At 36.0% G+C, this 12,514-nt stretch overlaps 2 protein-coding genes across 2 annotated transcripts; both read left to right on the top strand.

Annotated features, from left to right (window-relative positions):
- The first annotated feature begins 4,902 nt into the window (after positions 1-4,902).
- Positions 4,903-6,149, top strand: LOC110861945. Its single transcript, XM_022111082.2, has 3 exons — positions 4,903-5,082; positions 5,159-5,263; positions 5,556-6,149. Exons 1-3 carry the CDS (start codon positions 5,025-5,027, stop codon positions 5,882-5,884), a joined length of 492 nt encoding a protein of 163 aa, XP_021966774.1. The 5' UTR covers positions 4,903-5,024; the 3' UTR covers positions 5,885-6,149.
- Positions 6,150-10,446: 4,297 nt separating this feature from the next.
- On the top strand, positions 10,447-11,797 carry LOC118433345. The gene is made up of 2 exons (XM_035845160.1): positions 10,447-10,716; positions 10,804-11,797. The coding sequence occupies exons 1-2, from the start codon at positions 10,621-10,623 to the stop codon at positions 11,335-11,337; spliced, it is 630 nt and encodes a 209-aa protein (XP_035701053.1). The 5' UTR covers positions 10,447-10,620; the 3' UTR covers positions 11,338-11,797.
- Positions 11,798-12,514: the final 717 nt, after the last annotated feature.

The following is a 12,514-nucleotide window of genomic DNA, read 5'->3' as shown; positions in this document are numbered from 1 at the left end:
AATCTGGAATATCTTTACCGAGTCTTAAAAAATTTCGGATATCCTGATAATTTTATTAAATATGTGAAATTACTGCACACCGACTTCACCTTGGTGGTGTCGGTGGGCAGTGATCTCACGGCCCCCATATCAGTCGGAGTCGGTCTCAAGCAGGGTGACCCCAGTGCAAGTCCATTATATTGCATTGCAATCGAACCATTATTATTTAACTTGCATAAAAAGCTACGACTCTCGGGCCCCAGCGCCTGGCGCAGACATCCGAACAAGTATATTTCGGCGTACGCGGATGACACAAATGTCCTTCTCGGTCATCAGAGCCAAATCGGTATAGTTGAGTCGGAGTATGAAAAGTATTCACAATTTTCTTCCTCCAAATTAAATGATCAAAAGTCTGTAATTTTGATTTTGGGTGCCCAGGCGCCCCCCACAAACAGATTCCCTGTAGTTTCAGATGGGCTGAAAATTTTGGGAATTTTTTTTGGGAATAATAATTATATGGCACAAAATTTTACTATTTTAATGGATAAATTTGACTCGAAGTTAGAATTTTACACAAAAAAGTGCGCCCCGGTTAGTCACTTTTCACGTAGTAAAATTGTGAATACATTTCTCAGTCCAATATTTTGGTACATTTTTAAAGTACTGGACCCACCGATGGGAATTTTGGATGCAATTTCCAAGAAAATCGAAAATTATGTATGGTGGGGGTCGAAACGATGGGTGTCGAGACCCTACGTATACCTACCGCTTTTGAATGGGGGTCTGGGCGTGCGTAACCCAACAGCTCAGATCGCTACCTTCCGTCTCACTTTGGTAAATAAAGTTTTATCCTCATGTGAGGACAATTATTTTCTCGCTGAGTCTTTTAACCAAGTCCAATTATTAATTAACTCCGAGATTGTTAAACTATCAACCTTTTATAAAGAATTGTATAATGTTACCCAACGGCTTGGCGTGGGACTTACCGCGTGCAGCAGGGATTATTTGCATAATATTATGATAAGTAGCCAATTTTTATTTAGGAATTTGAGTAATAATTATTTATCTCGTTGTACGATAGTAAAGGTCGGAGATCTCTACGGTCCGAACAAATTAAAATGTATTGAGGCATTACCAGCAGCAGTAAAAAGGCATGCATTTTCGGAGAGGAAAAAGTATATTGATGCGGTTGCCATGGTAACCGACTCAATTGATGTTAGGTTAGATATCCCATCACTATTTAGTAAGTCAGAAAGGGTTGCGGTTTCCAAGGCAACCAACTACCTGCACTGCTTACGTGTACATAATATAATTAGATGGGAAGAGCTGGACGATGTCCTCTCCTCTCACCCACAGTGGTTCCGCTTAGTAACCACTGCAGTGTCAAACCCGGAAAAAGACAATGTCTTTAAATTCTGGCACAACGTGGGTTTGACCCCTTCCATGGCACACTCACTAAAAATTTACACTAATTTTTCATGTCCGTTTTGCAATATTTTAAAACCAAAAGTGGAACATTACTTAAAATGTCCACATACTTTAGATTTGAGAAAAATAGTAGCCAAATTTCTTACAAAAGTAAACATTGACACGCGAGCCTTCGACGACGCCTTCCTGCATGGGGTTTCGCATGCGGGGGGCAATATTATAATCTTTTACGCTTATAATATTATTTATAAAGCTTTTGTCCACAATTTAAATAATTACTCAGGTAAATTTAATCTCATTTCCTCGTTCCGTCACCTTCTTTATGGTCGGATTTTGACCGATTTTTATGCATGCAGTATAAATTCGAGCCTCTTTCCGAAATTTCACAAGAATTGGGACAAATTTGATATTTATAAAATTTCGAAAAATAAAATAAATATAAATTTAGGATTTTAATGCAATTAACTTTCCTTTTCTGCATGACTAACTGAAATCTAGTCTTATATTAGTCTATAAGATAAATCCACCTAGTTTTTATGATGTGATAAGATTTTACTATATTTGTGATACGTCGTTTGATAAGAAAACCTTGTACTCATATTGATTAATGATATTTTATGAATTATGAAATTGTCCAAAATGACCAAAATTGTAACATTTTAAAAGGCAAGAAGATAAAGGAGACAAGCACTGGCTTAGTTCCTACCCATGACGGCCAAATTTTGTAAAGCCTTGTCGAGAAGACGTCGCCTCAATATTTAAAAAAAAAAAATGATATGTAATTGATGATTTAACTTAATTAATTGGAATAAATTCGTGCGTTATGTTAATTTAAAAAAAAAATTCATTCAGAAATTTTGTAAAAATTACTCATTCATTATTCATGAATTTATTTAGTACGGAATGAATAATTTATTCATTCTTAATTGAATAAATTGAATGAATGTGAACTGGTATGTATAATTTAAGCACTTTCGTAATCAGTCTTTGAAATTTTAATTATTTTGCACAAGAAAAACTTGAGACTGCCGTGAGATCTACTACCTACCCAGAAATGATTGAAAAAATCACCGCTGCCATAAAGGAAGGAAGCAGTGTCGTACTTATAATGCCAATCTCAGTATTCCTTCTGAGTTTGAATGATGCAACAATGCCGCCATTCTTCGGATCAGTATTGCCACCTGCATGGACGGAATTCGCACCATTTCGAATTTTTCTGTCCATCGTGGAAATGTATATTTCTGGATTTGCATGGGTTGCCAATGTCCAACTATTCCATTTAATAATATGCCAAGCTTTTTTCATAGCATTTTGGATCGGCGAACTAAAACTTGGGCGTGAGAAAGACACTCAGGTATTAAAAAACTTAACTCTTAATAAATATGTAAAAGTTATATACCTACAAATTTCAATGTTGGCGCGTATTTATGTTGCGTTCCCGCCTCATCTCATTCTACCCTTTCAAAGAAGGGTTTCTTTGCGGTTACATATAATCATTGTCCAAAATGGCTTCTCGAAACCAGTTTTGACAAATGGTTTTGGACGCCCAGGATGACCAAAATAGAAAATATGGTATAGATTTTTTTAAATTTTCTAATATTTCTAAATTTACACTATAATTTTCAGCTGTCCCACTTTGCCCCGACATTTCGAGGATTGCAATACTTGAACAATTTCTATAACGAGTGCTACTCCATCCAAGTTACAAATATGCTCTTGTTCTCGTTTCCGAACCAGTAAAATCTGCTATGACTTTTTGCATATCCATGAATTTTATTGGTTGGTTAAAAGCTGCATGTGTGTAGGTATACAATAGGCATGTTCCGGGTACTGGGTACCCGGTACCCGGCTTACCCGGCACCTTTTTGACTACCCGGTGAGTACCGGGTAATTTTCAGTGCCCGGTTTACCCGGCCGGGTACTTATTAAATTTTTATGCTAAATTAAAGTTTAAATTATTTTTACTTTGTAGAGTTAATTTTCCACCACATGCATAATTCATTTAGAATGAATGAATAACTGTATTTATCAACATTTGATGTGGTCATAAGAATTGGGGATTGACTTTGGGTTAGTTTTGAAGGTCTGTAATAATAAGTAAGTTGAAAAATTACCCCTGACCACTTATCTCGTCTAAGAAAAAAAAATTTGACTACCTATCTGCTTGTCGTTCGGTTTGTAAGGGCAACACCAATCAAAACTGGAATTTCAAGAGACTTTTGTATGATTAGCAATACAGTTTGCACACGTTTACAGTTGATGATTTTTGCGAGTTCAGAGTATTTTGAAAGAATTAAAAAAAATCCTTTCCCAAGCAATGTTATAAACTTTAATTGGAATTTTGGTAGGGTCTGGATTCGGCCCGTAGGCAAAATTACGACTCTTTTAGTGATTACAGGATTTCGATATCACCGCCTTTTCGCCCCTTTTCGGTTTTTGCGACTTTCGCCCCACTGCCCTCTGGCAAAGGGCGAAGTTGAACCAAATTACTGTCATAAACATTTGCTCTAAAAACTGCAAATCTAGATCTAAACTACAAGATTTAATTTTTTGGGTGTATCTAGAAATTTAGGTTGTAATTATTATACTTCCCAAAATCGTTTCAGTTTTTCTTGGATTTATCGCAATTCGTTTGTTATGTTTTATGTCACTTTACACTATAAAGTTTTTGGGCCAACTGCATCTTCTATAGTTCATTTCGTATCAATAATATCAACTAGTTGGTGAAACTTACTAAATGATGATTCTAATTCATACGTTTGTATATCATTCGGGAATTTATTTAAATTATGCATTACCGGGCCGGGTACCCGGTACCCGGTAGGAATTTTGCACCGGGTCCGGGTAACCGGGTACCGGGTAGCGCTGCTACCCGGAACATGCCTAGTATACAACTGTGCAAGCAAGAGTATATACATATCTAATTCTCTACAGAACGTAAAGATTTACTCGTAACATCAGAATTGCACCTATTAAGTTAAAACTGTCAAGCCAAGTCAAGTGGTCATCCTTTACATACATATATTCAATTGTTATGTAATACATATGTATGCATGCATCAATCTACATAACTGATTTGACATTCATGACACATCAGTCCGTGAACTTAGCACGGATAATGAACTCCAATATGTAGCTGTTACATATCTGCATACTTTGCCAGTACATAGACAGGCACAAAATCTTGAACATTTTCTGTATGTACATACGCAAGTATGTATGTCTTGCTCTAAAGCTACGTATGTATACATATGCACATACAGATTATATCACGTATGTGCAAAAAAGAACACACTGCTAGATTACATTCGCTGGCTTCATTTTGTGTAAAAGTGCGAATACCAAGTTTTGTCCCATCTCTTATCCCACCACCCAAAATAATTCTCTTTTAACGAATCTAGCCGTCATTTCTCCGAACCGAGTTAAATATTTATTTTAGACTAGAAGTCTTACACTATGCAGAATATGTATGTATGTATGCACCAGCGTCCTACATAAATTTTTTCACTCAATCTTCACAATTCAGCTGAACTAGTTTCCTCCGTAAAAAATCTGATACTTTAATTTGTATATATTTGCATCTTGAATCTCTATCGTTCCCAGAAATACTGGAAAAAATGATTTTAAAAGTATTCTCATCCCTTCTCCTTGTCACCTTGATTGGTCAAGCTTACGGTAACTTTGATATGGCATAATTTTCTCAATAAATTTGCAACGACATTGTTTTGTTAATTGTTATATGTAAATTCAGCCTTGCAATGCTATACGTACGAGTGTCGTGGTGAGAGCTGTAAAGACTTTCAAGAATCTGAAGATAAGACGAGTTACATAGGAACATGCCCTTCTCAAGCTACAGGTTCGCAAAAAAAATTTGCAAATTTAATATGCACCTCGTTATTGGACAATTAGAAATCCGGTATTAAAATAATACCAAGCGGTATTCATATATGACACTACAAAGTAGTAGCGATAAGTATTTGATACCTTGTATTGATAATTAGGCATTAAAGCTTTATGACATCGGTAACAAAATTTTATGGACCAATGTAATTTTAATACCAAGCTGTAACAACTTTAATGCCGAGAAATCAATACCTGCCTCACTATACCAGATTTCTAACAGTCTAATAATCCACATCTTTCCCTAGGTTGTCGCCACATCAGGGGCGAGGTGACTGCCGGACATCAAGGTGAGGCGCCACCACCCCCCGTTTTGGAACGGAGGGATTGCTGGACGCCGGGAATGAACGGGATGCAAGCGGACGAGGACACTTGTGCAGAAGGGGGTGGTTGGAACGAATTTTGGTCACGGGAAGGGAAACGGTGGGACGTCGATATTCAAGCCGATCAATGTCTCTGCTTCTCAAATTTGTGTAACGGGAAGGATTTGCCGTCCCCTGCGGGTAATAATGTCGGTCAAATTATGACAATAAGTTGCGCCACAGCATTTTTTGTTGCTGTTATGAAATTTTACTGAGGTTTTGATCAGATTGAGATTTAATCGTTACGTAAATAATTAAGAAGACCAGGTTGTCTCCTGTGGTTGTTGTGATGATACATATACATACACACATATGTGCATATAAATGTATGGATGTATAAGGCTTTAACTACATGAATACCGTTTTTAAAATATTTTGAGTCTTAAAATTCAGAAGGATCACTGGAGTAAGTAATTGTGGAAAATTAATTTCAATATTGCAAATGAACAATGAATAAAGATAAACAAAATATACTGGTAATTTTTGCGTAGTGCTGAGTACAAATTATTGAAATTAAAATTCCGCTAATAAATACTCTTAGGGGGTGTTATGAATTATTTTCCCCAATTAATTAATCTAAAATAAATTAATCTCCATTATTTTTCACTATTTTTACTAATAAATATTTTTCACATTAACGAAATAACTTCCAATATAGCATTCTTCAGAATTTCAGAATTGCATCGCATATTTCGATAACATTCAATCCAAACTTTTATTACATAAATACATTCTTCTAGATTTGCTCTAATTGAAAAAGTATTATATTTACGACCAATGGAAAATTAACGATACCAGTTATGCTTAGTAATACATATGTACATACATGGTGAAATACTTAAAACCAATCAATTCTATCCCAACATAACGGCAAAAGCCAATAACGAAACCAGATATACGATGTATGTATGTTCAAATGATAGATACAATATATACATAATCGATTAAAATCAACTGCAACAATCCCAAAAGTTACATATACAATTACTTTATCTAAAAATACAATCAAATTACAATAAAATGACTACCGGCGTAAATATAAAATATCAAAATTTATCTAAAAATACTTAGAAAACCAATCAAACTTATATAGCTTAACCTACAAACTCAACATAAAAAACATCCTTATATACCCATACTTTAATCCAATTGGGGCAAACTGATCAATAAATTGATAGTATCGTCCAAAATACTTGTGACAAACTGCGACTTCATTTTTTGATCCAACACAAAGAATACGAAACCGTTTAACCCGGCAACGATCGTTAATGGTCGCAGAGCTTGAAACTGGCGCCGTAAATGTTTGTCCTCCCAATGACCTTGACTCCCATCCAGCTTCTTCGTCCATCTCTTCAAGATCCGTTTCGAGTTGACATGCACGCTGACCACGACGGGGAGCAATTGTTGCGAAATTCCTAGAACGGCGAAGGCCGCGAATGGGAAGAGCATGTAGAAGCCGAGGGGGAGGACGCTATGCAATTTCATCATTCCGTACAAGGACGCGGCCGCTAAGCGGATTCCGGTCTGGATGAGAAGAAATATGAAACTGGACTCACCCCCGTGAAGGGTCTGCTCCAAAATTTTGATTTGCACGAATTTTAAGTAGACGGATTGGATGTTTTGGATCCGGGTTTGATTCGTGCGCCTGTACATAAATATACCGATAAGTAAACAGTATTCATAGATTTGTCATTAAACATTTCTGTGCTCGCAAAAATAAAATATCTAAAATAAGAAAAGCTGTGATACGTTTTCAATAGTGTTGCCACAAGCCCATGGGAGGGATAGGGAAAAATCCTATCCCTTCCATGGGCTTGTGGCAACACTAGTTTTCAAGCTTAGCGGTATTTCACTTTTTCAGTAGAAAGATAAACTGTTAGAAATCTGGTATACATAGTCCAATATGATTTGATTTATCAGTGTTAAAGTTGCTAGAGTTTGGTATTATCTAGAGTTATATGTACCTGTCCGTAAAAATTTGCTACTGCCATAGTAAAATTTTACTACTGTACACGGTTGACGGTATTACTTATCAATACCACCTTGGTCAGGAAATATGTACATATGCATGAATAACGCTTTCTATTAAATATGTAGTTTAGTACTGGATTTCTAAAAGTGTGTCCTTCCTATGTATTAGCTACATACATGACTAGCGAATTGCAATATGTGTACATAACGATGTACGATCTAAATAATTATCTGAACCGGCAATACGGCAAGAAAGCAGAAATTTAATTACAGCGAAAAAAAGATGCATTATCTTAGACGCAACAAAAAAATCAGCTATAAACATACTAAAAAAACTTAACCGATTAAGCCAGCAATTTTATTTGGCAATAAAATTGAAGAGGAACCTCTCCTTAAGAAAGAGCCAAATTTCTTAAAAATACATACCAACCCTCCAATTCAACCTTCCCTAGTTGTTGTATAGCTCTCAACGTCATTTGAACCGGTCCAATACTCACAATTCCCATGATAGTAATTAGCCTCAGACATTCCGCAATGCTCACGTACGTAATTATGGCAGAAACCACGTGAATCGTAACCCTCATGGGTATCCAGTTATACATCGCGGTAGAGATGAAATCTCGCACCATGTATTTGTACACGGTCAAGTTTGCCAAGAAACTAAATAATGCCACGATTAGGGGGATGCTCGGTAGAGGGAGTAGCATAGCGGCCACCGAAATCCCAAAGTAGTCCAAAGTTCCAGTCTCGTTCCGCCAGATGGGGTATTTCTTTGCCTTCTTGACCCCTGATTTCGCCATTTCTTCTATAATTCAAGCAAAAATTGGATTAAAGTTAACGATTTTTGTACACTTTTGAAGGGTACACTCAATTAGTGCGCCACATGAAACTGGATTTTTCTGGAACCGGATCATGCGAATCCCGATTCGGAAGGGTTCGATACCCAAAATTCCGGATTCAGATTCGGACTCGAGATTGGAGAATCGTCAGAACCATGGATTCAGATCGGAGCCCAGTCTGATTCATGCGGGGCACTACGCTCATAAGTATATTCTGGATTTAATATATTTCGCTTACTTGATATAAAATTCAGCGTGAAATTACTTTTCAAAAGGCATCATTTTTAAGTGTAAAAGTCTAATTTTTAGATAACTTACCATATTTTACTGCTTCGAATTCCTCATTAAATTCAAACAGGCGATACAGCCTGTTAATCGCACATTCCCCGTATTTCTGGATGTAGTAAACTATCCCAACCACGACACTACCAGAAGCTAACATGATCACATAGGTGAAAAGATGTTTCAATGTGACATCCGGACTTGGTCGGATTAATTGCCTCGTCACAACGTACGCTGTGCTACCCAAGCCTACAATACCGATCATTCCATACCCTAGAAATAACCAGGGCCAGAATTGTCTCCAATTTGCGGATGTAATTCGCGTAAAGTTCATTGCGAGTGGTTCTGCCTGGTATTCTATCGGCATGGTGGGAAGATATGAAGTTGTTTTAAAGGTGTAATCAATCATTTTGAAGGTCAACGGGGTGGGCATGATGAGACAGTTGGGGAGACGTCCGAACGACCAAGGTCTTCTGAGTAAGTTATACCAATAAATTCACAATATATTTGTCAGCAAATTACAATTTAAACAAATTAGACTAGGTACATACGTGGAACTAATTGATTACAAAAATATGAAGTAGGAATATTTTGTGTTGTATAAGAAACTTTAATTATTTGGGACATGAAAAAGGAGGGTTTGAAGCTTTAGCGAAATAAATTATTTCGAAAAAAACTATCTAAACCAATCTTATTATTTCAAATAATACAAGTGGTCTGCTAAGAAAACTTTTTTGTATAATAAATACATATTATTTACATACTTACATATGTTAGTTAAGATAACTTCGTAGCGTTTGTATTTAGAGTTTGATTGTTTGTACTAGGGTTTGTTTGCGGCGTCTCAGCATTTTCATAGTAAACAATAATTATTTATGTAAAAGCTCGTGTAGGAATTAGGGCGGATGGAGTGTTTACGTCGAAAAAATATTTTTTCGTCTTATAAGTAATTCAATTTCCTGGTTATATAATAACCATATATGTATAAATATGTAAGTCGTATGTATATACGTGGGGTTTACACATTTTTAACTTGTATAATTTATAAAAATTGTTCAGTTAAATATTCAGGGTACTTTTAAGTACTTAAAACGCATGATATAACAAAAAAGAGATTCATAAAATTGAGATAGTGTACGTACTTAGCTTAACAAAAGTCAATAATTATATGTACATAAAGAATTCTTTATATTCGTTACAGTAGGTATGTCCCCATTTAATATTTGTTTACACCCATTACATACTTATAAAGTTTGCATAACATCCTAAGAAAGTTCCAAAGAAATATATATATACTTACATATTTGCATTTCACATTATGAATGTCCTTTACATTGAGTTAAATAGTCTGATGTTATCATATGATTCATACGAAACTATGAGAATACAATACCGCTAGGTCAACAGTCAACCGTGCATGAAAGTGTTTCCATGAGCAACTCGCCATGAAATTAGTCGGATGCATATTTTACTGGTATTCCGTATATGTAAGAATGGTGCAAGTAAATTCGGATACACATTTATGTATCTATATCGTACATTGTATCGTACTTACATACATATGTATGTATGTACATATAACAAAGAACATTACATACTAATCCCATTACAGCTAGCAATATTTGTGTTAATTTTACATACGTTCCTTCATATCCTGTCATATTACACTACTCCTTGTAGACAGATACACATTTATGGAATACATTGCCGAATCGACACCTGGGCCGCCAATCAAACAATTTTAACAAGTTTATTTACTAAACACCGAAATACTAAACAACAAATATTGTTAATTCTTAGTAAGAATTAAATTGTCTAAAACTACCCTACTGCAAGTCTTACATCGCGTCATTGACAATATGGATAATTTAATTTGTGCAGAATTCCAACAATTAAATTTGCAAGAACCGGAAATTTCTATACAAGCCAGTATCAATCCTCTTCTTGATCCACACGTACATACGTTTCTCTTTATTATATAATTTCTGGGTACAAATTAGTACAAAATTCTTACTACAAATATTAATTTTCTGTTCCAACAGATATTGGAAAAAATATTCCACAACCTTGTCAAAAATCCGAAACAACGCGTCCCCTCGCCACACTTTACAACAACCTTGAAAAATTGTCGGTTAGTTTGTAAAGCTTGGAATGACGAAGCATTTCCCCAACTTTTGCAACAAACTTGGATCAATTCGTGTCAAGGGTTTGCCGAATTATGTGCTCAATCGGTAGAAAATGCGCGAATAGCTCCGACCAGACTGATTATTAGGCCTGAATGCAGAAATGGACTGACATATTATGGTACGGATCGTTTCCTGCAAAATTACGGACGCCACGTGACCTCCTTAGAGATTAAATTCATGCTTCTTCCCCATCAACATGGCACCAATTTCAAACTCGAATTGTTCCGCTTGTACCCCAATCGAATCTGGTCGAGCTTCGAGACAGTTATGAAACTGTACGTCCGCCACCGCCACCTAGACGATACTCAAGACAGAATTATCGACACAGGCGTGAGCGTAATTGGTATGACGATGGGTTTGACAGGCGAGATGATTACGAGATGGCATTAGGACATGATGATGACAGTGATTAAAAACTTGGTTAAAATTTCTGAATAATTTTGCTAATAAATTAGGGCACTAATAATGGTGCTTTCCCAACGGATGCTCACAGATTTTTACCAAACTGGTTCCAATTCCAATCGATCATAAGGCAATGTGAAATCAGGAAAAGGCACTATCAAGTCCTATGCTGAGGTTTGGGTAGATATTTTCATCCTGTTACAAATATTTCTACTAAACTCGAGCACTGACAGATAGTGTCTTTTGCAAATTTTATATGAATTGCATTTGCGATCTATTGACACTAATTTGGTCAAAATTTGTGAGCATTCGCTTGGATATGTATCTCCATTAAAAGCATGTTACAAAATTTAACGTTAGGTTTATTTCTGAAATTTAATATTATGACGGAATTTCTTATTGCTTCTTGCCTCAAAAAGTTTAGTACAAAATAAAATATACACTATATTCTGAATTTTCACTACATGGCCTAAAAAGATTCATATGATAAATAAGGTATTGTTAGAATTCTTTATCACATTGTAGTGTAAATAAGAATTGAGGATTTATACAATATGCTGCTTTATGCAATAACTTGCATCTAAATGCGTCGCAACGAAGGTCTTTCACATGTAAAACCCAGATTTACATTACAAAAATATTCATTATCCGCTAAGACACAATGCCCAATTTTTAACTTTGGAATTATACCGAAATTATCAAGGACAGCGCACAGTCAAACATTTTCGAAAACAAAGCCCCTCTCGAACCCTTTCCAACATAGCCGAACGGTCCAATCGCCACCTTAAGCAACTTACAGCTTCTCAGCCGTCTTCTTCTCCAGCCAGAAATTTCTTTAAGTTTCCAAATTCTGATAAAATCCTGCGCCGAAAGAGACACATCTGTCATCAACGGCATCCCCAAGTGTACCAAGGCAATTTCCAAAAATATGAACGAGGTCACGATGAAGGTTACCAAAAACGGAACAACGGCCACCAATTTGACCAATATGTAGCTAAACATGGTAAAGCATATCACCGGTATGAAAACTAGGGATGAAAAGGTTAAGTACAAAATTTGGTTTAAGGCCTCAGTAATAATTTGTAGTTCCCGATATTTTCTGAAAGCATTTTCGAAAATAATATCCTTGGATGAGCACATAATTTTTACACATTTGGTGACCAGT

This window comes from Folsomia candida, unplaced genomic scaffold (genome assembly GCF_002217175.1).
Source record: "Folsomia candida strain VU population unplaced genomic scaffold, ASM221717v1 Fcan01_Sc047, whole genome shotgun sequence".
NCBI lineage: Eukaryota > Metazoa > Arthropoda > Collembola > Entomobryomorpha > Isotomidae > Folsomia > Folsomia candida.
The sequence above is the reverse complement of the archived record's forward strand: the minus strand, read 5'-3'. Positions and strand labels throughout refer to the sequence as shown.